We start from the raw sequence: 27,817 nt of genomic DNA, 5'->3' as shown, positions 1-27,817 counted from the left end.
TTTTTTTTTGGGGGGGGGGGGGGGGGGGGGTAACAACGGCTCTTTATCTAAAAGGCTTGTGTATACTGCTTAAAATCAAATTAAGTGCTTTGTCTTTGCTGAGATCTGTTAACAAAACAATGGAATGCAAATGGCTCCACATTTGAATAGAGGGGTTTCACACCTCAGGTTTTTATCTCAGTGTAAGGGAGGCCTGCATGAGGAGATGGACAATCGGGATCAGCAAATTTACTTAAACTTGCAGAGTCTAATTAGGTTGGATACATATCATTTACTGAGTGTTTGCATTTCTAGCAGGCTGAGATAAGAAACCACCGCTTGGTAAGACAATCTCAAAATAGGACCATCGGAAATGGAATCGTTTAATATAAATAAACTCGGCTCTGCAGAACTGTACCACAAAGGGTCTTTGGCAAACGTATTTCAACATCCTTAGGGTCTCACTGAGTTTCCCTGAAACTCATCAAGGAATGAAAAGAAAGCAGACTGACTTTCTGCAAACAAACTTTGTCACTTTTAGTCTATTTTACTGTGTTGCTGAAGCCTATCATGTGTTATTTTTTAAAAGCCTAACCTCAGGGACAAGGACTGCAAATTAAAGCCATGGCTAGAAGTCCCATTGCATCGATTATTCTTTAATTAGACACATAAACTGAAAATGAATAAAACATGGGACTATTTGCATTTCTTGACTTTCTATTGAGAGCCCTCAAATTCTCTTTTATGAATACGATTGAGTAAATATGATGCAAGCTGCAGAATAAAGATGATTTTCCAGATTTCTCCCTTTTTTATTCCATTCAATTTAAAGAAATACAATAATTGCTGTCTCTATATTCACGATGCCAGACTTAAACATGTGTTAAAATGTAAGTGCAGTAGTAGAAAATGTCCCTTCCGATTGGTTAGAAGGATCCTGAAAACAGCTCCAAAATAGAAGTGTGTGTTGTTTGATGACTATCTGCCTTTCCAAACATGACCGGATATTTGTTTTCAGTTGAATGGATGCACTTTGGGGGGAAAAGCAAGGACCACCACACATGTGAATTCTTCTCTGTGGATATTTCTGGTAAATGTTCTATTGAATCAGTTCGGATCTTTCACTTTATCGGGAAACCTCCGTCATTACAAAGAGGAAAGCATGTTGTTCTCTGCGCCGCATGACTGGATGCATGCCAAATTCTTCTCAGTCAAACCTCTTTACACTGCACAACTCCAATATACGTCGCCTACCAGCATACAATTCGATCGTGCTACTATTTGGCATGGCAGGACTTTTTTTTCTAAATAAAGTTTGTACCAGCAAGGCAGCAGCAGCAGAGTGAAAGAGGGGGGTGGGGGGGTGTTTGGGGAGGCTCCCGGAGCGTTTTACACACTGGATAATTAAGCTCTTTGACTGACAGCAGAGTGCCAAAAGGCGCAGACGAATTCCGATTGGCCAGAGCGAATTTTACAATCTCCTCTTGTTTCTAAGCTGAGCGCAGGCAGAGCGCTTTTCCTCCGCAAACACTGGCCGAGAGTATAACACGCAACAGAGGTGCTCGGAGGGGCTGAAAGCTACGAGTTCACCCAAACAAGATCGATCTGCACAGTACGGCTTTGTTTCGTATTTGTTTACTGTAATAACTTTGAGTTTGTAGTTGAAGTGACGCTCGAATCGTCCGTGCGTGCGAGCCGTACCTACCGAGCTGCTTTTATTGTGCTGTGGCCAAAAAGAAAGCATGACTTCTGCTCCTGTGTCGCTGTTGAGAATGATCCGTCTGGCGGTGACAGTGGCGCTCATATCGTCGTGTAGTGCGTCAGAGTACGAGTACCTCAGCTGGAAGTCGGACATGTACAACGGCGGACGAAGCTACGGCAAGCCTCCCCAGTGCGTTGACATCCCGGAGGACTTGCGGCTCTGTCACAACGTAGGCTATAACCAGATGCTGTTGCCCAACCTATTGGAGCACGAAACCATGGCCGAGGTGAAGCAGCAGGCCAGCAGCTGGGTGCCACTGGTGCACAAGAACTGCCACCCAGGCACGCAGGTCTTCCTCTGCTCGCTGTTTGCGCCCGTGTGCCTGGAGAGGCCCATCTATCCGTGCCGCTGGCTGTGCGAGGCCGTGCGGGACGGCTGCACCCCCATCATGGAGTCGTTTGGCTTCCCCTGGCCGGAGATGCTCACCTGCGACAAGTTTCCCCAAGATGATGTGTGCATCGCCATGCCGCAGCCTAACGCCACCGAGGCCACCCAGCCGACAGGTAATCCACACTATAAGAGTTTGTTTGTTTGTTTATTTATCATTACTCTTTAATCCCGGAATTTAAATGTGAACAGGGAAGTTGAATTTGCTGAAATTGTTAAGAGTGCTTTGCGTAAATATGAAATATGGGATAAAGTGTTCGTCCTGGTCACTGAGCAGTGAGATGGACTTCAGTGAGTTTTATGGAGAGGGGTCATCGTCATATTCTCTGTCCTGTACTTAAACTAGTAGTGATATCCCCCAAGATGCAAGCGTTTCTGCAATTCATACATCTTTTCCAGATTCTTCATTATTCAGCTGTCAATCCAAACTTGAATCAATGCACTGATTTACCTTGAGGCCTGTACATGAACAGCGGTAGACTATATCACCACTTTGCAAAAACAGCTAGTTTAAAAGCACAATTTTAGAAATGATGAAGCAAACACATCTTCTCCTTCTCATATTTCCAGTGGTGTAGTGGTGCCTAAAAAAGTGGGTATACTCTTCATTTTTCACCAAATGTTTTTTTTATTAGCCCTTCTCGCAGAGGAAAACAGCCTCTGTTATAAACAGTGTCATGTAAGACTACTCCTACATATTAAGTTTGTGTGTTCGAGCCAATCAGAGACGGAGTAGGGAGAGTCATCCCTTCACCATCAGGGGAAAAAAACGAGCATACTACTGAATATGGTCAATCAAACAATGGTGTAAATCAGAGGAGATTTAGAAGTGGGTATAACCTGTATACCTGCATATGCATTACACCACTGCATATTTCTAATATTTAAAGCATATATAAATATATATATTTAAAGCATTTCAAAGTGTCCTGAAAATAGACACTAAAGGGTTTATGTATTGAGTATCATTTCATGAATCAACATATCAGCAAATAGCATCCATGTAAATCTGCCAACATTAGCACAAAAGCTAATCATTAAGAGAACAGTTACTTTTTTAAATCATCACATAGCATGACCCCCTAATCCAAGACAAATGGAAAAGGTGAATTTAGTGTCTTTCATTGTAGAAACACCCCGCCAGGCCCTGAGATCAAGTATATCCCTCCTTGCATACCAAAATCCAATGATAAGAATTGTCTAAAAAACCTAATTTGATCATTTTAAAGGTGAAAACTGCGATTAAAAGTGCATTATAGATTTGGAAGTGAAATTTTAAAGTTAGAGAAGTGAAACAATTCTTTGTTATATTTTCTGAACTGAATACACAAACTTTACTCAAAGGGAAAAATGTGTCCCTGATCACTGTTTGGAGCTTAAGAGCTACCAGGAGAGTTACAGTTTCACTGTTGCGGACCCACCACCATAACTTCTCGTGTAGCATTTTATCTTCAAACAGTGATACAGGGAGCACATTTTCCTCTGAGGACAGTTTGTGTGTTTAGAGTTATGAACATATAACACAGAATCTGTACACTTCTCCAACTTTCACATTTCTCTACCAAAACTACATAGTGCACATTTAATGTCACTTTAATCTTTGAATGACTTCAATGATGAATCTGTTATTTGACTGAATGTTATCTTAACTTCTCTGTCGGTTGTTGTCAAAGCAACCATAAGGACTCTCTTAATGTAACTGATAATTGGCTACTTGACTGAGAAAACAAACAGCCCCAGCTTTTGTCACGGTGTCAAAGTGGACACCCAAGCCCCTCAGTGAGAGGGGCTTGGGAATGTTGTTGCAGATGCAAATTCAAACACAAACAAAGACAACCTTTTGGTAGAAATGAGCTCTGATCCCAATATAACCACGTCACCCCCATCCTCCCGGGCTCTTAAAGTACAGTCGTTTGTTTTACTTTAAAATGTGTAATGTTTAAAGAGAGTGTGATACCGCTAGCTGCTGACTTGGCTTAAGGTTATTTTTAAAAAGATCGAGCCAACCTTTACTTAAAGGTTTTTGTTGAATTGGGGGGCGATGCTTAGAGGAAGTCCAGCAGTGAGAAAAGTAAATACCTGCTTGGCCAAATTTTACCACATCCTCCTTTCTCACAGACTTGTAGCTATTTCACCGGAAATGGTAACGGTATGAAGACAGAATTTGAATAAAAACAAAAATGCTAATCGGTCCGACTTTTGTGTAGAATAGAGCGTGGAAGCAGCACGTTTCCCTTTGCGAGCCTGACACATTTGCACACTTTGGGTCTGCTTGGCTCAGCATAACTTCACCACAACATTGTCTGGGAATACGTTTCAGTGCCTTTATATTTAGTCTTTTATCTCTTTTGTGTGCAACTATATGCAAATGAAACCAAGTGTATAGAGCTGGAGGTAGGGCTGGGAAATTAATTGAAAATTAATCAAAATCGACATTCTGAACCTCTGACTGACATAATCTTGCCCGTGTCGATTATTTCGATTATTTTCAGGGCAGAGTCACTTGACGACATGGAAGCATTGTCCATCGTTTGGACACATTTTGTCTTTAGGGAAGACGACACATAAAAAATAAGTTAAATGTAAACACTGTGGAAAAAAATTGTTAACAAGAAATGCAAGATATTTATTTTCTACTGTTTTAGAGAAGTTGATTTCTACTTTAAAACTAAAATGAGTCGTTTTCAATTCAAGCAATGCTTTGATTTCAGTTCGAAATATCCAATAAATAACCACAAAATAGTTAATCAGATATGAACTCGTTCATTAGAAAACATATGCCAGCTTTAATAGTTGAGCATATTTACAGTGGCGACCTCGTCAGTGAACTATGAGGGCAAAAACCCCCACAAAATAATCGCTCATTAATCGTAATCGAGGTCAAATGTTCAATTAATCGTGACATTGATTTGAGGTCATATCGCCCAGCCCTATTTGTAGGTAACAAGTCATAAAAAAGTTAAATTTAATAACAAATAATACAAACATTAAGCAACATATCTGAAGAAAACTTAAAAATTGTTGCAGCACTTTTGGGGAAGCAAAAAGCCATCTGAAAAGATCCAGTAAAAGACTCCAGTTGAAACCATTTTCATAAAAATTATGACGAAAATTATGCAACATGTCTGTAGAAACTTAAAATGGCAATCACTAACTCAGTAATAGCTTCCAGTTGAAGCCATTTGGCCCGAGCAGCTTTAATTATGACAACTTCTGCATTTACGATGTGATGCTGATAAGCAGACCAATCATAACAATGTGGTCTGAGTCTGCACAATATTACGGGTTTTTTTTAAATTCTGAGCATTGCATGTTGGACTCTGCAACCTCGAGGCTGGGTTCAAGGCAGAAGTAAAAAAATTGGGTTTAATGCTGTGTCGTTGGGTGTTACATTGTCCAATAATGGCCTTTAAGCATGAACCTTATTGGCTGAGCTCACCAACACCAGAGAAACCCTGAGAAGTCCAAATCTAGTAATCTGGTGAAGATAAAGCTAATTCTGAATAGTTTAGGCTTCATGTCATTATCCTATGATTTGCCTTGGTTGAGAGAAAGCATCCAACTCACTCAAACCACAAAGTGGAGGGGAAAGTCCACCGTCCCATCATCGACTTCCCTATATATTCATGTCCAACTGAAAAGACACCGATTGAAGATTTTTGGCTGGAGAAGAAAGGACTGTGGATCTTTAAGCAATAACTCGGTGCTCATTGTGTCTGAACAGGGAACTCGTCCCACGTCTGTCTAGTACGTGTGTGTAGACGGAGTGGGTGTCACTGACGCGGCGGTGTGGACAGAAGCCCGTCGTTCTGAAAAACATCTTCTGGTTTTCAGACATCTCTTGTTATATTTCACTGTCAGCACTTGTTCATTTTGCAGGACTGAATTTCATGCTCTAAAGTTAACTCTATATCAGAGATGAATTATGCCAAAAAGTTTTGAACTAAAATATCTAAATGAATTCAAAATGGACTAAACCTGTTATATATTTGTTTTTGTTGAGTACTTACATTACCTCAAATATTTCCAACACTTATGAAAGCCAGAGAAGTCTGTAATTTTATAGTTGTAACGGGACGTGTCTTGTCACAGTGGCTGCCATGATAGACACAACATGTTTAGCGTTGCCATGGTGCTGTTGCTGTATGTGCTGCTGTGATTAAAAACGTCATGTGAATAATACTCGGATACATCGTCGGTAAACTTGTTCTCTTTCTCAGGTCGGTTTCGCCCGGTCGTCTTGACTGCGGTCAACATGGAGGTTGTTTTAATCAGGGGTTGAGGGGGAGTAGCAGAGAGAATCAGTCCCATGATTCCCCGCCAGTCTCGACGTCATCTTTTGTTATTGTTTCGATTGAGAGCCCCCTGGAGAAAGGAATTTCATTTTAAATAATCTCTGGGAAGGGGGCGCTGGTAGCCCAGTGGTCAGTGCGCTTCCCAAGCATTTAGGCTGTGGTCCTTCCAGCGGCGGCTGAGTTTGAATCCGATCTGTCGCTCCTTTCCTACATGTCACCCCCAACTCTCTCTCTCCCTGATATCTGACTCTATCTACTCTCTCCCCTTCTAAATCAAAAGCCCAAAAATGAACCTTCAGGAAACAAAAAAATCTCTAGGAAAATGTTTCAACTGATCTGGAGCTTTAAAAAAAAAAGTCGAACAAAGCAGCCTAATCTACTCAGCTCTTCTTCTAAACAATTGTTAATCGAGGTCAACAATTCTCACCCCCACCGCCAAATACATGCTGATGGTCCGTTTTTGAGAGGAGCGCCTGGCATTAATAGGGGAAGGGGGACCTATAGAGACTCTGTAAACAGTGTCTGTTTTCACAGGCTCTTTACACCTAGGTGAAACTTTCACAAGCTCTCCCTAAACACATGTAATTGACAACTGGTAACGGGGCAGACAGCTATTTGTTTTCCCTGCTTTTTCGACCCTGTGCTCAATCCATCCACAAGCCACACTGTGAAACTGAAGAGCAGTCGGTCTGAACTGAATGCTGAGGCATGTTGTGACTCAGCTGTTTGGCATTAAGAAATCATTTGCAGTATTAGGAGAACAAAATTGAAAAATGCTGTTGGTAAAATATGCAGATGCGTCTCTAGGCTGCATTAGTCGTTGTGGAAAACATATTTTGGCTTTTTGTTTCCAGTGTGGTTTTATTCCCGAGCCAGCAGTTATTTTTTATTTTTATTTTTATTTTATATTTGGGGGGGGGGGGGGGGGGGGGGTTAACGTCAGAGCATTCCTTGAAACAGGGATTGACCATTTATTTTCTTCTACATGTCTTTATTGTATACACCACGTGCCAGAAAGAGACATTTTGATACAAGTGTTCGAATGTAACAGAGAATGAGGAAGAGTGTTTACTGCAGCTCTTAGTTACAGCTGGCCATAAAAGCTGAAGACATTCCTCACCGGGGTCAGGTCATCAGAGCGTACGAAGCACAAGAGACCAGGCATCTGACACCACACACACAACTGATGTCTGCATACACACAGAGAGGTTCAAAGTGTGGCAAGATTGTCCTGCTAAATAAGGGGGTTTTGTTTGTTCAGAAATAATTTACTTTCACTGTGAGGTTATCATTCTCTTCATTCTTTTAACCACATCCTCAACATGAATACTTCCAATGTGAAGAAGGCCGTGATGTTGATTCAATGCTGAGTGTCTCTGCAACTTGCATTCTGTATTTTCGCCCATTTTCCAACATCTTTTTATCCCTTCTTTTTCCTCCAGGTTACTCTCCCATCTGCCCACCATGTGACAATGAAATGAAAACAGATGCCATGCTGGAGCACATGTGTGCCAGCGAGTTCGGTAAGCATCCGCCACAACATCTTTGTGCCAACGAAACACACACACTTCACTCCATTTACGCCTTGACATCTGTCACAGTGCTCCAGGAAATCAGAGGAGAACTATGATGGCATTGCATCAATTATTTCCTCTGACCTAAAAGTTGCTTCACACAAGAAACATTTGATGTCGCTCAATGAAGCTCATTGGAGAGGATTTCATTTTGGTGAGATGAACCATGGAGGATGATGTTCAGTGACTAATGAAGGGGTTTCAAAGGTGCTCTTAGAAGTTAATTGTTCTGCTGTCTGGGTGGACTGTCAGTGTGTGTGTGTGTGTGTGTGTGTGTGTGTGTGTTTGTGTGTGTGTATGTGTGTGTGTGTGTGTGGAGGCGGGGTAGTCACTTCTTATCTAATAATGTCTGTTTTTTTATTTATTATTGATGTCATAAGATATAATCAATAGTAAAGACTGAAGGCCCTGACACACCAAGCAGACGGCAAAGAACTAGCGGCGGCGAAGATCAACTGTGGCGTCGCCTCACTTCTTGGCCAAAAAGTTGTACTTGAACACACCGCAAAGACTACAGCCGACTAAGGCCAACCACCACGTACATTCTGCGCATGTGTGAGAGGAAATAACCCAGCAGGCGGAGGTAGTCCGTTGTTATGATACGAGAAGACCATTTTCACACCGCTGTCGGTCACCACTCATATTATAGGTACTTATAATGGAGAATAATGTCTGATAAAAAGTTGAAAATGGCGCTGGTGTTGTCAGCCCTTGGTCTTTTAGTGGAAAAAGAAAAGAAGAGGCGGAGGAGACAAATAAGGAGAAACATGGATCAATATTCAAAAATAAATGATTCACCAGTCAGACAACGAGTGTGCACAGGACCGTTCTCGAGTCTGATTTTAATACATAAGTCAACCAAAGTACGCTCACACCTGTACATGCACATTACTTTTTTCTAGGGCCCGACCGATGTGGACGATACCTATATCGATATTGGGAAGAGACATAATCACATACTGATATCTTTCTTAGATCTATGTTCCATCTGTAGAGATTGATTGATATAGAGACACACATTTATTGTGTTGATCCTTTAAATGTAGTTATCACACACTTGTGAAAAAGATAAAATGAAGACAAGATGGTCAATCAACTGGAAAGTAACTGCTCATGTACGTGCATCACCACTTGACACTCTGGAGAGTGATGATGCTTGTTGTAACCCATATAGCGCCCTCTGCTGGTTAAAAGAGAACTGCTAGTTTAATACAATAAAACGTGTTAATGCTATTTTTTTATCTGCGATAACATTTGCTGATACCGATACTCACTGGATATGCTAATATCGGCCGATATTATCGGCTGGCCGATTAATCGGTCGGGCTCTACATTTTTCTGATGTATTCCTTTCTTTGTCTTAAAAAAAGATATTCAACCATATTAATGTGCATCTAAGATGAATGTGTCCAAGACCTAAATGAGCATCCAAGAATGTCAGTCTCCGTGGTATGTATACTTGAGTGTAGGGTTGGGAATCTTTGGGTGTCTCATGATTCAATTCGATTTCGATTTCTGCTCATGGGGTCACGCTTCAATTCAGAATCAATTTTCGATTCAAAACGATTCTGGATTCAAAGTCTATTTTTTAATTAGTACATACTTCAGGATCTGCTCCAGTCATCTGTTAAACTGGCTGAATTTCTTGTTGCTCCATTTGGCATTCTACCGAGTTAAAGAGCTAGCCTTAGCATTTGCAGGGAGTGACTCATTAACCAAAAAAAAAAACATTTTTGGAAGTTATAGATCTATTTAAAATCTCAGAAGTTAAGAATCTCGATTTTTACATAAATCGATTTTTGTAGTGTAACCAGTAGTTTCCCTCAGCTGGTTTGTGCAGTGCATCACATTAACCCAGAACAAGCCATGCAGTTTGAAAAGAACATGCGAACAGGATGGACATGTTTCCAATACGTAAAGGAAGAAAATGCAACATTTTACAAATAAACATAGCAAAAAATCAAGTATATCCTCTGTAAATGTGTCTCTGAGTCATGACTGTCAACAATGAGTGAGAAGCTCCAACTGGCTGTGTTGTTGTCAGAGCTGTGTTTACATGGACGGGACCGCCGGCTCCTCCCCTTGTGTATAAAAGCTGTTTTAGTCAAGAACTAGAGAGAAGAAGAAGAACATACTCACTGATTATTTGAACGTCACGTAAGTGTTTTAGGGAAGCGTGAGGGGAGAGGGGTTGGAGGTGTGTCTCTGGAGGAGAGCGGAGGTGTGGACAAACAACTGTTTGTTTTGGTTTCATGCTGGTGCTCAAGGGCGACATCTACTGGAAGTCACATATTCTTCCTTTAAAGATTTTAAGTTACATGTCTTTGACAGATCGCCCTGTTGTTTGTGATTTGATGATTTGACTTGATTTTTCAGGTAATATAGTTTTAAGTATTGTGCATGAATAGTGAAAGACTTGAAAAGGTCAAAAAGCTCCAGCAACACTTGTAGTATGAAGATCAGCTTTTTTAAAAGTCACATATTCTGCAAACTACACTTCACCATGTTTTTCTAACTCTAATATGTGTCTCTAGTCTGTCTACAAACCCCAAATTATGAGAAAAGTCCATCCTCTCCGTCTTCTGCCTGCTCCACTTTTCAGAAAATGTGTGCTCAAACAGGCCGTTTGGAGATTTCCCCTTCATGACATCACAAAGGGCAGTAACCCCTCCCCCAGGTGGGTGACACTCCCACAGCTAGGTGTTTATTCTGCCCTCTGAGTCTGCCTTCTCACAGTAAACAATAGGGCATGGAGCGAGAAAGCACAGAGCCACACAAGCCCTTCCAGAGAGGGGGCGTGGTCAGACACAGCTCATTTACATATTTAAAGGTACAGACACAGAAACAGTCTGTTCTGAGCAGGGCTGAAATAGAGGGGTTTATAGACATGATCAAATACAGGATCAGAGTGGATTTAGAACAAGAAACTTCACACACATGCTTTGAGGAGCTCTGAGACTTATTTAAACTGGTTGAAGAGGAGGAGGATATGTGACCTTTAACTTTATTAGACATAGATGTCTCAGCTTGTGGCCTTCATCAGGGTCATGACACACAACTATTTTGTTTTAACCCACCAATAAGAGGTGGTTAAGACCATTATCCTGATTACTCCTTGCTAGTTGTGACCTCACTGAAAGAGGATGGACATAATAGGTAGCAGAAGTTTACATACTAACAAAGCTGTCTTTATTATTCGACTAAGACCAATAATAGACATGATGGATAGATTTCCTGCTCTTGACCATGGGAAATAGGTCCAGAAAAACGCAGAGAGCCACGAGGAATGTATGAGTGACTTCACTCCAGTCTTTATTAATTTGTTTGGACCAAGCATGTGGTAAATATCTGAACCCTGGCAGTGAATAAGCATTTTTGTCCACAAGACTGCTCACTTACTGGAAGTTGTGAAATGTCTGTTCTCATTTGAGGTAACCGTAAAGTGTGAAGTCGTTTTTTTGTGTAACAAGGCATGTTTCCTATCAGTTTAACACAAGCATACTTGACTTGGGATGTAGTTTGAACTCCATAAAAGGCAGACAATGTCACGGCGAGCAGTGACTGAAGTGGAACAAAGTGCTTTGTTTTCAGGAGATTATTTTATTTGGATCAGAAAAAGAAAAGATAAACATTGTACAAGGTTGCTACCAGCCAGCAATGAGCGTAACTGTGCATTTTAAGGGCGCAACCAATTACACTGCATCATGATGCATCTCTATAATGTATCACACAGCCAATAATTAAAACCATCAGTCAGATAAAAATGAACTCTTAATTTAAACATGCTTTACAAAAATCTGAGTACAGCAGGCTGTACTATAAAAAGTTACATAATTTGAGTAACGGTATCTGTCAACCCTAATGAAGTACGTCAACATTACAAACACAAATCAGTAGAAGTGAAAACAAGTCAATTGTTTTCATATGAGCTTCGACAATGATGAACATGTACCACATGCACACCGTTGATGTAGCTGATGTGTGTGTGTCTTTGAGCTGGCCACAGTGTGTGTTGTTAGACAAAGAAACAAACGGGGAGGGTTTGTTTACGATTTATAGCGTCAGTTTTTTTGGACCAAACACAGCGCTGAAAGCAGAGTGTGTGTATAATGGATATTTCTACAGATCCAGACCATATAAATATTAATGGATGAAGCCTGAGTGACGTCAGCCATCTGTTCCTGCAGGGGGCTCTGGAGGATCATCAGCAGCAGTCTCCATGTTGGAAATCCTGTCTCAGTCTAACTTTCAGTCAAACTAAAGACAGACTGAGAGCTGGAGCTGAGGCGGGTTTTAAGTCTCTTGACAAACTGTTGCACCGCTCTCGCCTGTCATTCAGGCCCTTCTAGTGCCTAACTATGGATAACTCTTATAGTTCATAAAATCAAAACGGATGTATTATAAAAAAAAAAAATCACCCCCTGTACAGTGTGTGCCAGTGATGACAATAAATAATCAGACCAATATCGGTTTTAAACAAGGCTGTAAACATGTTTATTTATGCTGTGATGAATTGAATTGATGTGTATGTGGCTTCTGGGGCTCTTGGAGTCAGCCTCAAGCGGAAACTTGAAGAACTGCAGTTGTTTCATTTTACAACACCGGAGGTTGATGCTTGATACAGATTGAAGCAGGCTTTGCAGTAAACAGACTGTTTCCACATGCATCAACCAGCTGATACTTGTTAAATAGATGCAGACACAGTGGGACGATAAAAGTCGTTTGATATGAAGTAGTCATAAAACTGACATTTTAACACAAAAAACATGTCAAACATATTCTATAAAGACTGGACTGTCTTAACGTTTGTACAGAGGATGTCTTCTTCTTAATACGCCTTGGACGGCTGTGGATCAGTGGTAGAGTTGTCTCCTCTCAACCAGAAGTTTGGAGGTTTGATCCCCAGCTCCTGCAGCCACATGTCCTTGGGCAAGACACTGAACCCATTTCTGCCGCTGCCGAGTCAGAATGTGTCTGAATGGGATACGTAATACTGATGGTCACTCTACACAGCAGCCTCTACTATCAGGGTGTGAATGTGTAAGTGTGACCTGCGGTGTAAAAGCGCTTTGAGTAGTCAGAAGACTAGAAAATAAATATACAAGCACAAGTCCATTTAATACTCACCACTGCTAGCTGCTATCATGCTAAGTTTGCTAACTTAGTTGTAACCAGTGTTGTAGAAGGTGTTATATGAAAAATGTTCCCCTTTGATTCCATGTTTTCATGCCTGCAATCATTGGCCTCTAGTGTGAAAGATAACCGTCTCTCTTTTCACTCAGACTCTGCACAGGGATACATCTGCAGATCACTAATTTGCTTAACCATGGGGGGGGGGGGGGGTTGATCTATACGGATCACGCTGCACCACTATAGGTGACCAACTCTCTTCACATCATACCCTGATGGAAAGATGGGAACTGGAAAGTTACCATTGTCCGGCAGCCAGATGCACTGAGCTGATGTTGTTATGTGTCAGTACCAGCATGTTTGGTGGTAGCTGCTGGGAAAGGCTCAGTGGTTCTTCTGGCAGCTAATACTGACTGACAGCCTCTGAGTGTAGCTGCAGCTTGTCATGCCGCTCTGACTGTCATGGCACAGTTTACTGCAGCAGCAATCAGAAAGGATGACCATGTAAGATACTTAGTTTTCTTTCTGGTCTACTTACAATCCATGAGAAGCACGTCTCTTTAACCACACACACACACACACACACACACACACACACACACACACACACACACACACACACACTCACACCACCACATTTGCAGTACTCAGCAAGAAACAGATTTACAGCTCATCCCACTCGACACTTGGTTCCCGCCCCAGTTTATCTCCATGCTTAGGGTTTTATGGTTCCCCTTTGTCCCCAAAAACTCCCATCCTTCAATTAAATCACACTATTACCTCGAAAGGCTTACTTTGTTGTTGTAGCCTAATTGCTCCTTCCCTTTGCTGATGCAGTAAACAACAGGGCGGAAGACAGACTACTTAAGCTTATCAGATCAGCAGAGTTTCCATTATGAAGAATTGGGAGCTGTGCACGCCCTCCTGCTGGGTTTATGACACCCTGGGAGCTGTCTGATCCTCTGAACAGCCAGAGGAAATCAGGTCAGGGGACAGAGACTACACAAAGAAGAAGGAAGATCCACCAATGAAAAGTCTCAATGGTGGTTAATCAATATTGAGCTAGTTTTAACTATCACCTCCTGTGAATTACTAATAAGTAATGCTGTGATACACAAGTAGAGTCCGACCGATTAATCAACAAGCCGTTAATATCGGCCGATATTAGCATATCAATTGACTGTGCGTCTGTTTCTGCTGATTTTATCGCAGATATGCGCCGATATTACTAGATTTATTCACCAGTCAAATAACATTTCATCTGAGTTTCTTTCACCAGCAGAGGGCGCTATATTAATTCCAACCAGTGTCAAGCGGTGATGCACAGACATGCACAGTAACCTTCCAGCTGAGTGATCTTGTCTTCAACATGTATCTTTTCCACAAGTGTTTGATAACTGCTTTTAAAGGAATCAACGTAATACATTTGGCAATCTATATCTATCTCTACAGATCAAACATAGCTCTAAGAAAGATATCGGCCGATATATATCTGTATCTGTTTTTTGTCTCTGTCAAAATATCGGTATTGGCCCAAAAATCCAAAATCGGTCAGGGCCTAAAAACAACCCCTATGTCTCAGGATGAATACAGGAAAGGATTAAATGATGCTGGAAGTACTACGTCTCATAGTGTGATGAAACTTTATTACTCTATATACTCAGAATACACACAGCCCTATAAACATATTTAATATACACCAGGTCTTTCCACTTTAACAGTCCATGGTTGAACATTGTACTGTAGAAGTAAAATGGGAACATAAATAAATAGACCAGCGTCTTATGGATTAAGGCTGGCCAATATATCGTATTCCTTTTTTCAAAGATTTATTTTGGGGCTTTTTGTGCCTTTATTTGAGAGACAGGACAGTGGATAGAGTCTGAAATCAGGGAGAGAGAGAGGGGAATGACATGTGGGAAAGGAGCTACAGATTTGAACCCGGGCCACCCGCTTGGAGGACTACAGCCTCCATACATGGGGCGCGCGCACTAACCACTGCGCCACCAGCGCCCCAATATATTGTGTTCCAATTATGATTTTGTCTTCCCACAATCATTACAACAAAATAATTGAGATTAGCGTAAAACATCAAATTAAAGCTTGTCTCAATGTGAGGCCCAGTCTCTTTTACTAGCCTGGTGTTGCTCCGCGTTTTGACAAATAAAAGCAGCTCTCAGATAGAGACCCCTCTGATTTCAGAGTTGAAATATTTTGGCTTCAGGTTGTAGATGCTTTGAATAATGACTTCTCTTCTCTGTGACTCAGGACATGTTGATCTGTATCTGTAAGTGCTCTGTGTTTTATGTCTCTGACTTGTTTATTGTTCTGTGTCCTGTACCTTGGCCACTCTTGTGAATGAGTTTCTTAACCTCACTGAGGTTCGCCTGGTTAAATACTTTTAAAATAAAATAGCATTTTGTGTAACAAAAATAAGGAGGAAAAAGCAGCACGACACAAAAAATAAAGATGGACTTCAACATCTGTCCAAGAAAGACAGAATGATGCTCGTATGTGTGTTCAGGCCATGAAGCAGGTTTGCATGCTGCTTTACAGATCAGGAGCTAATGAGTGAATTATTTGATTTGTTTATTCATATCCTAATTTTATCCAAAGATGAAAAAATTGTCATTTGCTCGAGCTGCAATTGCCTGTGTCCTGCATTGTTGTGTTAGCATGCTAATGTTAGCACACTTTAGTTAGCTTGTAGCTTCACATTGCAAGTAAATTGACACAGAATGATCGAGATCTAAAAACACTTACATGACATCCAAATAATCAGTGAGTATGTTCTTCTTCTTCTCTCTAGTTCTTGACTAAAACAGCTTTTATACAAAAGGGGAGGAGCCGGCCGTCCGTCCATGTAAACACAGCTCTAACAACAACACAGCCAGCAGGACTCGAGCTTCTCACTCATTGTAGACAGTTATGACTCAGAGACACATTTACACAGGAGAGACTTGATTTCCACTGTATTAATGTGTAAAATGTCGCACATTCTGCCTTTGAATTATCTTTCTGGTGTACGTTTACAGTATTTTAGTCATTCCCATCTTTGTTCACAGGTTTTGTTTGAAAGTTATTAAAGGCTTGTCTCGTTTTGATGCCTGTCCCAAATTAAAGGCAAGGTCTTTTCTTGAAGTAAAAGAAAAAGAAGCCTGGGCCACAACAAGTACTGGGCGATGTCATGTGAGATAAATGTTTCAAAGAGTTCATCACCACTACCTCAAAAACACAGTTAGCTTATTTTTACTTATGCATTATTAGCTTTATTTGATCATTTTATATAATCATCTCTTGTTATCGTTTTGATTGAGAGCCCCCTGGTGGCATAATTTAGATACTGTGCATTTAATAATCGTGATCTCAATATCTATCTAAATGGTCATGATTATGATTTCTGCCGAAACCGAGCAACCCTAGTCTGGATGTTTCTCCCTACTCTGTTGCAAAAGGGACAGTTTCCACATCTTAAAAATAAAACCTAGATAACAGCTGAGTCTTACTGTACAACGTTGCTGAAGTGATTAAGCCCTCAGCAACACGAGGCGATCAGAAAGTTCATAGCATGCAAGGATTACCAAGGATGAAGAATTCATTAAGATGACTTCCATGTAAGAGTGAGCCAGGCCGTCTCTTTTATGACTCTAATTGTGATTTCAGTGAACACTAAGCCTCTTCACAGAGAATGTTTCAGTGGCTACAGAGGCGCTGGATAAAAGTCTTAATCCCTGCCATGTGCATTCTTAATACTGGAAAAACCAAGGTGCCACTTTTTTTAACACTTTAGTTCACAGTGGAATAAAGGCTTGAGTTGAAACGTTTGAAAGTTTCTTACAGTGTCAGAAAGTAGCCGATAATTAAAATTATAGAAAGAGTGCCAAAAACTGTCGAAAATAAAACTGAAATCCGTATTCACAAACATTTAGGGAATCCTCTCAGAGAGCTCCTAATTTATCTCAAATAATCCTAGCCTGCATTCTTAGCTTTAGAGTGATTTAGGAACGGTCTTAGAGCAACTCTGAGCGAGGAAGAGACACGCGGGGAACAGACTCGAAGATAATCGGGACCAAAGGCCTGATTATCAGAAGGATCCAAAGATCATCTTGCCAGATTCTCCTGTGGTGTGAGGTGTGAGTGATATTAACTTTACTGATCCGATAAAATGTTTCTCCCCATTCCTGTGCAACGACCATTTCATTTACAAAGTTGTTCATTCAGGCGTCTCTGCTCGTCTTCATAGCGGGAGAGTAACTGTGTATGTATGTGTGAGTGTGCATAAAGGCCCGGTTAGCAACGTTAGCACCAGCGCTAGATTGGTTTTGTCTGCCATCGCACTAATCTCATGAAAACTAAAGTTACAGCGTCGCAAAATGACATCAAACGGAGGAGAAACAGGCGCACAGCGTGACAATACTTGGTTTGGTTTTCCTCGTCTACACATAAACACCTTACAAATCTTCACCCAGGAAGGAGTTTTACAAAAAATGCATTTTCAGTGACCTAAAACGCCGTGAAATGGATTGGATACAATCATAGAACGTAGTCAGACATTGTGTAATTATGAACACTATGAAGTGAACATCTCTGTTGAAATAGTTGTAAAAGTACACTGCCTTCTAGATGTTTGAAATCATCAGGGAACTGAAGCTACAGACCAATCACAGATCAGTGGGTGGGACCTCACTCCAGAATCCAAACTTAACGTCCGCCATCTTGCTTGGAAGCTATGCTAACAGGCTCTATGGAGAAAGCTGATAAGAACCGACAATGGCGGAAAACACAAGTTTCAACTTCAAACTGATATGGATGAAGGGGATTTTGAAGGTCTTGTGCTCGAATCGGATGTTCACATTAAAAAGACAAATTAACAAGATGTGGTGGATTTATGAGACCGGAAGGGGAATGATCAGACTGAACATGCCAGTTTAAAAAGATGTGATAGAGACAGAGTCAATACTACTGATGTGTGGTGGGAGGGAGTTGAGGCTGATGGAGGAAGAGGAGAGGCGCAAGACCTGCTGTGCATTCTGGGAGTTGGTGTCTTTCATCCACATGAGCCAAAAAGACACTTTCTGCCTTTTCTCAGTCAAGAAGGCACCAACTTCAAAATGTATTTCACATTTCTACTACATATATGACCCAATGTCAATACAGATTCATGTTTCAACGGGTGAAGTATCCCTTTAATTAGTGATTGGATGCACCTGTGGAGGTAAACACATTCGAAAAACTCAACATGCATGTGTCAACAATATTCTTTATGTAGTGTTTGCTGAACATTTCTCCATTTTCTCCTCAGTTTAAGAAAATCTTAATCCTCTTAAAAGTCCTCCTCACTACTCCTGACAGTTTTACACCTGAAGAGCTCTCTTAAGGGCTAAGAAGCTTTCATCTTTACCAGGATCCAGTCCTAACTTTGAGGGGAGATTCTTAGAAAATGCTCTCGTTCTTAGAATTTAGTCACTAGGAGAAACTCTCAGTACTGAGGAGGCTTCGTGATTACAGCCCCAGATCATGAAATGATTCATGCTTCATCGAGCTCCCTGCACTGTGGGTTACAAGGCTTTAGTCAGTGAATTAGACCGACATCAGCCCTGTCAGTTCAATGGGTTTTAACATGCAGCGCTTTTTCCTCACGCTGGTCAAACACACGGGTTGTCCATGCAGCAAAATCATCAGGAGAAAATGGACATTATGCTTCTAGACATGAAGAGATTTGGACCACCAAAGTGTGGCTTGCTTCCTGCCTCAAAAAAGAGGGTACTGGAGGAAAACCAAGAGATTAAGAGGTTATAGAGAGTTTATGGAAAGATCAAGAGGATTGTGGTCACTCTGAATAACAGCCTGAGATTCAGAGGAAGGAGCAGCAGAAAAACAGACATGCACTGATTCTTTTCTTTTTTTCATACTTTATTAATGCCTGAGGGCAAATTCTGGTTTTACACTCTGTTATTGCGAGACATGCTTCTCACACACAAAGTCCTGAAATACACACATGCACAAACAGGACTTGTGGACATACATTAATGAAGAGACGTCAGAGGGGGGCTGCCACACACTGTTAGGCAGGGAGCGCACTAGAGTCGTTTGGGGTTTGTTTGGTGCTGTACTCAGGGGCTCCTTGGCAGTGCTCGGGGCCTCTCCAGCAGCCAGACCTACTTCCATATTTTAGTCCTCATCGGGACATGAACCACCAACCCTCCTGTTTCCAACCCAAGTCCCTACAGACTGAGCTACTGTCCCCACACACATATTATATGATAAGTGCTGCAGAGAGGCTGTGGTCTATGAATAAGGTTCTACAGATGTTAATAAACAAAATGCTTGTTTTTATAATAATTACGATTTGAGTATTTTTATTCCAGCTACGTCTGGCAGAGTTGGGAAAGAGACTTAAGATTTAGAGATACATTAAAGATACATTTTCTTCAGAATAAGTCTTTGTCAAAGATAGTGTAAAGGCTCATTTTGAATCTTTTACATGTTTGAATATGTACACTTTAAACAATATAACCATCACTGGCCATTTACTCCCACGTGTCTTTTGTTGTGTGGATGGACATTAAAACCATTCATCCACTAGAGGGCGTGGTCTAGCACCGATCTCCACTTTTCCTTTCCTGCAAATAATGCAAAAATTCCAAGCAGCAATCTCCGGTGTTGAAAAATGAGAAGCTATAAAAGCGCTGCACGTCCGTCCTGTCTCTATGACAACAGTCTGTCGACACCGGCCGGTATATGACCGACACAGCTTTGTTACTTGTTACTGAAAGTTTTTTATTTGAGTGTGTGCATTGTGTTTGTGTCTTGTGTGCATCGTGTGTGTGTTTGTGTGTGTGTGTGTGTGTGTGTGTGTGTGTGTGTGCATCGTGTGTGCATGTGTGTGCATCATGTGTGTGCATCGTGTGTGTGTGTGTGTGTGTGTGTGTGTGTGTGTGATCGTGTGTGTGTGTCTGTGTGTGTGTGTGTGTGTATGTGTGTGTTTGTGCATCATGTGTGTTCATCGTGTGTGTGTGTGTGTGTGTGTGTGTGTGTCTGTGTGTGTGTGTGTGTGTGTGTGTGTTTGTGCATCATGTGTGTTCATCATGTGTGTGTGTGTGTGTGTGTGTGTGTGTGTGTGTGTGTGCATCGTGTGTGTGTGTGTGTGTGTGTGTGTGTGTGTTTGTGCATCATGTGTGTTCATCGTGTGTGTGTGTGTGTGTGTGTGTGTGTGTGTGTGTGCATCATGTGTGTGTCTGTGTGTGTGTGTGTGTGTGTGTGTGTGTGTGTGTGTGTGTGTGTGTGTGTGTGCATGCATCATGTGTGTGTCACAGTTCCACAGTGTGTCATGTTGATGAGGTTGATGAGGTGCTGTGTTTTGACCTGAAGAGGGCAGAGTTAACACACCTGGCAGCCTGAAGCTCTTCCTGAGCCTCCCTATGTTCACCTTGATGTGACGTAGGCGTCAGAGTCTGGACGTAGGCAAGTAGGATGCATGACAGGGACAGGCTGTGGTCCTTAGCCTGTTCCAAGCACCACCTTGTCCTCCTCTGTGCCTTTCTCTCCTCTGGCAAATGTTTCTGTCCTGTGCTGTGTTAAGACTTCAGCCGGCAACCACTGATCATCGTGGAGGAAAAAGCTGGAAACTGTGTTCGTTACAGGTCTGTCTATGTTCCAAGGTGTAATCTTTACTGAGAGAGCTGATTTTAAAGACAACAAACACAACCTGAGCAGAGCAGTCCGGACAGCCAATGGACACAGCCAATGGACACACGCCTGTATTTGTTATTTACTAGTTTATTTACTATTTGTTTATTTACTCGTAGTGCTATGTCAATAACTTCTTCTGTCCAAGGTTTACCTGTTATTTAAATTTAATTGGGAGGGACACTTTTTAGAACAGCAGTTGTTTAGTCTGGGCGACTTTATAAAACATAATCAACAGTAGAACAAAGCACTGAAATAATGATGTTTTTAACAGTAGATTCAGGACGGGGTCATTTCTTTCTGCGCCAGGTTTCCAAGCGATATCAGCCAACAGCTCTCTCTCTCTCCTGTTGTTCAACGTGCATACAGACAGGTGCGAGTGAGTTACTATGGAGACAGTCAGTCATTAAAGAGTAGTCCCTGCCCCTCTTCTGTCAATGAAAAAAAATCCCTTCTTCACTGCATGACCAAGCGTCACTGAGATTCTGGACTGTGTTTAAAATAGCAATTCCTTTTTTTGCATTACCGCGAGTCTATAAACATGTCTAAAATAAGTCCTGTAACATTATATTAAACTACATATAGACTCCAGCTGTAGGATTCTGCCTGTGGCTAAGTGGATCCAGAAGCACTCAGATAATTCCGGGTCACTTCCTGCATTTGGTACATTCCCTTTCCATCAAGAATCTGTGGTTTGTAAATTAGTTTGGGGACTGGTAAAAGTGTTCTGCCAATGTAAATTTGTCGTAAAGTGTTGCTCATCTTGTAAATTTGTTCTGTCCTCGGTAAAAGTGTTTTGTTTTCATTCGTTTTAGTTTCATTGTTTTTGTTTTGTTTTTCTGCCACTTGTTAATTTGTCTCAGCGCTCGTAAGTGTTTCACATCTTGTAAATTTGTTTTATAAAAAATAAATAAAAAGGGATTTTAAAAGACACAGAAGAAGACGTAAGAGTATACAAAGATTATAAACTGGTATTCAGAAGTTACAAATTAGTGCTTAAAAAATGATCATGATGCAGGAGAAGAAATGTATCGTGGAAGATCCTAAGACCCCCTTACCCGATGATGCCATCTTTTAAAGGCAGATATTTAACTTTTTAATGGATTTGACCAAAAACATTCTACTTCCTGCTAGTGTTGTAGTGAAGACCATACTGACCGCGACCAAGACATACCCGAGACCAGAGTGCTCTGAGACCCAGACAAGACCAAGACATTAAGGGGTCGAGACCGAGTCAAGACAACACCAAGGCAGGGCGAGACCGAGTCAAGACCAAGACCATAAATATTACAGGAAAATCATAATTTGGTGTGTGTCACTCACTCTGACCGTACCACTGGGAAGGTTGCGGACATAACCGGGGGATAAAAATCAAACTACAGATGAATAGAAGTGAAAGAGGCTTTTTCCATCCAATAACAATAATGACGTGGAAAAATACAGTAGCTGTGGTGGTGGCTGCTTTTTTGTCTTTTGTCCATCACATGCCTGATCATACGTCTACTTTAAGCATGAAGTAACTTGTTCTCCTCTTCTTGTGACAACAGCTTTCAAAACCAAGATCAAGGAGGTGACACGGGAAAACATGGACCGGAAGGTGATCTTGCAGAAGAGGAAGAAGATGTTGAAAGCGGGAAACCTGAAGAAGAAGGACATGAAAACACTGGTGCTGTACTTAAAAAACGGCGCGGACTGCCCCTGCCAGCAGCTTGATAACTTGGGCAACCAGTATCTAATCATGGGCCGCAAGGTGGATCAGCAGTACCTCCTCACGGGCATACACAAGTGGGACAAGTCCAGCAAAGAGTTCAAACAGGCCATCAAGAAACTCAAAACATACAAATGTTCCTCATTTGACAATGTCTTCTAATGATAAGCCCTCCACCTCCACAACACGCACACACACACACACACACACACACACACACACACACACACACACGCATATATGCACATGCACACACATTCTTTGGTCCCATTGCATCCTACATATGACTTAGACAGGTGATCAAATCCAAAAGGGTCACTCCTGTTTTCCTGTTTATATAAATATATATAGCTTTGTATTTTAAAAATATACATGTCCATTTTTTATTTTTAGCTTAATGAGGTGAGTGACAATACTACAAAGGAAGGGTTCGGATCGCTTTTCTTTTTCTGCTTCAGAAAAGAACAATATAATTCCCCCTGAAACCAAGTTGATTTAACATGAGATACTCCGTTACACTCCTACATTCACAGGTCTGTGGATTCTTTCGATGATTGTTTTGGTTGTTATTAGGGTTGTCAGCATTAACTGCTTCATCGCGATCAATTAAGGTCTGAAATAAATGCATTCTTTTTTTTATCCCGATTAATCTCAAGCTATTTTGTCCCTTTAGGCTCCCTGTAGATTAGCCTCCTCAGTGTCTCCCTGTAGTCTCAGAGATGTAAAAGCACACTGCTGCATCATTGAATGTCTCATTTCACTTTAACAAACTCTCAGACAGCTCAGCTGACGAGTCCAAAGTAATATCCACCTTATGACATCACACATTGACCTTTGTAACCGTTCCTTTGAGCTGTTTGACGTCAGTTTGGGATCCGTAACCATGTCCTCTTTCCTGTGCTTAAGTTAATGTTGTAACCTCCCATCTACCTGAAGGTTCTTTATTTCAAAATAAAAGCATACATATTATGTAAAATCCACTTCACCATGTTGTTCTAGCACCAATATGCATCTCTACTCTGTCTACAAACCCTCCAATGATGAGAAAAGTCCACCATCTCCGTCTTTAGAGTGCTCCACTTTTCAGAAAATGTGTGCTCAAACAGGCCGTTTGGAGATTTTCCCTTCATGACATCACAAAGGGCAGTAACCCCTCCCCCAGGTGGGTGACACTCCCACAGCTAGGTGTTTGTTCTGCCCTCTGAGTCTGCCTTCTCACTTTAAACAATAGGACATGGAGCGAGAAAGCACAGAGCCACACAAGCCCTTCCAGAGAGGGGGCGTGGTCAGACACAGCTCATTTACATATTTAAAGGTACAGACACAGAAACAGCCTGTTCTGAGCAGGGCTGAAATAGAGGGGTTTATAGACATGATCGAATACAGGATCAGAGTGGATTTAGAACAAGAAACTTCACACACATGCTTTGAGGAGCTCTGAGACTTATTTAAACTGGTTGAAGAGAAGGAGAACATGTGACCTTTAAGGCAGTAGGAAAATCAAAATAAAAGCCTGACAATTTTTATTTTAAAATGCAAAATAATGGAATTCCAAATGAGCGATTAAAATGTGACTAATAGTGATGAAGTATTGAAATTTAGTGATTAATCAAAATTAAAATTTGTAATCCTTTGACAGCCCTCGTTGTTTTGTACAAAGGAGTATAAGGGCCACATTCAGGGGAATTTATTTTTGAGAATTCTTGATTAAAGTCATAAAGTTATGAGAAAAAAGTCATAAGATAAGACAGTCAAAAATGTATGAGATTAAAATCGTAAAAATTACGAACATCAAAGTTGTTATTTTAGTCTATAGTTCTATCAGAAGAGCAGGAGCAAATGAGGAACATGGAGCATCTTGTGAAGTTACACTTGAGTAAAGGTTTCATAAATAAGGATGCTTCCTTGTGTAGTTTGTAACACAGCCTGACTGAGTATTTACTCTCTGTGGAATGAGCTGCTTTAAGGTCCCTAAATATCCCATTAGTTGTGTTGGGGCTTTATGTGTGCTGATATGAAACTACACACTTTTGGCACATCAGCGTCACATCGTTGTGAGAATCAGGACCCTGAAAAGATACTGCAGGAAACTTTTCTGGAGAAAGAACCACACTGACCTGGAGGAAATCGTCTCTTTTGTGTCTGAGAAAATGTCTGTGAGGGTTCTCATTTCATAATTTTCGCGCAGCAGCATGGCTGCTCTTCTGATACAACCTTTCAGAATAAGAATTTTAACCATAGCCTGATTCGAGTTATGATTTTAATATAATACATTCACGACTATACTCAAAATGTTAGATGTTTTTTTCTTTAACAAGGCCCTATCACTCCGTCGTAGTTTTGTGTAATATACTTTATTTTTACTTACAGAGAGACAAAAAATTATACCACTTTCCCCCAATACCCACATACTCTGTGCGCGACGTGGTCTGTCAGCGCCACGGTTTTGCTCCGTACGACACTGCCCTGCCCCTATTTCTGGAACGTGAGCGCTCAGCTGTGATCAGCTGTACACACATCACAGGAGAACTCCAAGATCACGTGGGAATAAAGAGAAAAACGTGCAAACAACATGTTGCTTTGTCTTTCTGAGGATGATTGTTGTTTGTTCGGATCCTGTTTTAACGTAATGTTGATAAAGTGATGAAAAAAACGATCGCTAATCCGTATATCGTGTTTTATTTTGAAATTGACGGGCTGCTCTGTGCGTTTCCTTGTCTGACTTCCTGTCCGGGCTGTCATATTCTGTCCATCTTGACGCGTGCCTGCAGCGCACTCCATTGAATATAGACTCGCAGCATGTTTGAAACAAGGCAGAGCGTAGTAGCGTTGGTCACACGCTCCGGAGACAGAGCATGGCGCCCCCTGTGGAAACACAATGATTGACTAGAGTGGCAGCGAACTACGCCATAGTGCATGTCGCTGACAGACCGCGGCGCGCATGGAGTATGTGGAAATTAGGGGTTTCCGTTCTTCAGGGCAAATATCAAACTAAAGCCAGCAGGGAGTTATCTGAGAAAAGACTGGAGAAAGAAAGAAACAGTGATGTGGTACAGTCCAATAATACAAACCTCAAAGTGTCCATCAATCACATTTATTCATGTATATATTTGACAAATTCAGTATAATGTTTATTGATTGTTTAAAAAAACTTCTTTAGAGTTGGACTTTTAAAACCAAACTGAAAACACAAGTTAAACACAAGGATGAGAAAGTGTCCTGAGTGCTCGAATCAGCTGCTTGTGCTGTCAAAGTTCACACTGAGCAGACCAATCATTTTACAAAATTTCCTTTTCATTTATTCAATTTGTTTCATCACATTCCACTTTGTTACTTGAAAAGTCTGAAGGTGATCATAACTAACTGTCTATATGATGTAGATAAAATGTCGACCTGTGTGTATTTTCAGCTGATAATCATACCACTATTCTGTTTTTGTGTGTCGAGCTTACCTGCGGTTATCATCAGTATTCATTGGTGATGTGAAACACCTTGAAGTCATACATGTTGACCATGCAAAAGAAATCAAAGCGCAAACATCGCCAACTCACTCTTCTGTTGTATTTTTGCTTGTTGGTCTGTTTTAGCACTCTCTTGTTTCACATTTGAATGTCCCTGGCACATTGCCATGATTTACGTGTACATACAAATTTTACATTAAAAGATGGTAACACTGATATTGAGTTGTTGGTTTTTCATGAATTCAACATAAGGGCTGCATGGTGACGCAGTGGTTAGCGCTGTTGCCTCACAGCAAGGAGATTCTTTGTTCATATCCCCGTCGGACAGGTGCCTCGCTGTGTGCAGTCTGCATGTTCTCCCCGTGTATTCGTGGATTCTCTCCAGATACTCCAGCTTCCTCCAACAGTCCAAAGAATTGCTCACTGGGTTAATTGATGACACTTAATTGCCCATAGGTATGAATTTGTGAAGGTAAAATAGTCAGGTTTTTTTTTAACATATATTATGATAAAGTTTAGCGTTTACTTACCGCTGAATGAGACATGAGACGACGTAGTTTCTACACATTGCAAGAGATGAGATGAGGTCCGCTTCTGGAGCAACGGCGCTCGTGCATATAAGTGAGGGGCGTGGCTTTTGAGGGAGCACAGAGGGGAGGGGGTGGGTGTAGACTCAGCAATGATGGAACTTTCAAAGTCATGCTACTTCTCAAAAATCACCAACCCTGCCTTTCAGATTTTTTGGGGGACCTTTTTGTCTTTATTAGATAGGAGAGCTGAAGAGAGGCAGGAAATGTTGGGAGGAGAGAGTGGGAGGATGACATGAAGAAAAGGGCAGAGGTCGGATTTGTACCCATGGCCTCTGCACCAAGGACTACAGCCTCTGTACATTGGGCACAACATAACCGCTAGGCTACCGATGCCCCACCATTTTATACCTCTTTATTTCACTTGCTGATGTTTGAAGGAAGAGATTGACACCACTTTTATATCTAGATGTTTATTAAGAGGAAAAAGCTGGCATAGTTTAGCTCAACATGGAGGCTGAAACACAAGTTAACCTTCAGGTGGCTGAATTATTTTCCCAGTTGGGATCTTTGTTCAAACAGGTTCCTCATGTCCAACATGGCATCTTCCACAGCTTGGATCATCTCTGCTGAATTCTTTTCTCTGCCGGTCTCAGAATAATCATAACTGGACACTATTAACTCCATGTGATCGTTCATAATACCGTAGCATAAGTCGGACTGTCCCAGGTCTTCAGGACTATCACATGGGATAATGTCATTCCTGGATGTTACCTTTTGAAAAAGAACGAGAGAGATGTGAGAGCTCTGATACATGCCCAAAATAGGAACTTAGTTACCTAATAAAGTATTATTAGGTCACAAACCCCGACCACAGAGTGAGGACCCTATTGAAACTTTAGGGGTTTGTTGCCTTGCTCAAGGGCACCTCGGCAGTGCTCAGGAAGTGACCTGGCACCTCTCCAGCTACCTCCGGTTCCGAACCAAATTCCCTACAAACTGAGCTACTGCCGCCACAGACTGAGCCATTCTATTCTATTCAGGGTACATAGATACTGTATGTCTTATTAAAACACCAGAGGGCAGGGCCACACCTGAAGGTTCACCAGTGTCTGTGTGCTTACAGTGAATTATAAACACGACTTCTCTCCTAGCAGATAAAAATCTGGTTAAAACTCATCCATACCTAACCAGCTATCATTTGGAAGTTGAAAGCTTTTGTAGGAAGTTTTTGTAGGAGATATCTGTAAAGATTTCAGGAGTGGGGATTTTTCCCTCGACAGCCTGCATTTCCAGACCACTGAG

General features: G+C 41.4%; 1 protein-coding gene across 1 annotated transcript; it reads left to right on the top strand.

Annotated features, from left to right (window-relative positions):
* The first annotated feature begins 1,384 nt into the window (after positions 1-1,384).
* On the top strand, positions 1,385-26,201 carry sfrp1a (secreted frizzled-related protein 1a). Its single transcript, XM_061037331.1, has 3 exons — positions 1,385-2,244; positions 7,866-7,946; positions 22,364-26,201. Exons 1-3 carry the CDS (start codon positions 1,722-1,724, stop codon positions 22,684-22,686), a joined length of 927 nt encoding a protein of 308 aa, XP_060893314.1. The 5' UTR covers positions 1,385-1,721; the 3' UTR covers positions 22,687-26,201.
* The last annotated feature ends 1,616 nt before the right edge of the window (positions 26,202-27,817 follow it).

Source organism: Labrus mixtus, chromosome 5 (genome assembly GCF_963584025.1).
Source record: "Labrus mixtus chromosome 5, fLabMix1.1, whole genome shotgun sequence".
In the NCBI taxonomy this organism is placed as follows: Eukaryota; Metazoa; Chordata; class Actinopteri; order Labriformes; family Labridae; genus Labrus; species Labrus mixtus.
Note: the sequence above shows the minus strand (reverse complement) of the source record. Positions and strands in the feature narration are given on the sequence as shown.

What these genes read in the sequence shown, in the direction of transcription:
- sfrp1a (XM_061037331.1), top strand. Translation starts at nt 1,722, where the DNA reads ATGACTTCTGCTCCTGTGTCGCTGTTGAGAATGATCCGTCTGGCGGTG. An exon ending in CGAGGCCACCCAGCCGACAG is followed by an intron (nt 2,245 to 7,865) that starts GTAATCCACACT and finishes TTTTTCCTCCAG; the next exon opens with GTTACTCTCCCATCTGCCCA. An exon ending in CATGTGTGCCAGCGAGTTCG is followed by an intron (nt 7,947 to 22,363) that starts GTAAGCATCCGC and finishes TTGTGACAACAG; the next exon opens with CTTTCAAAACCAAGATCAAG.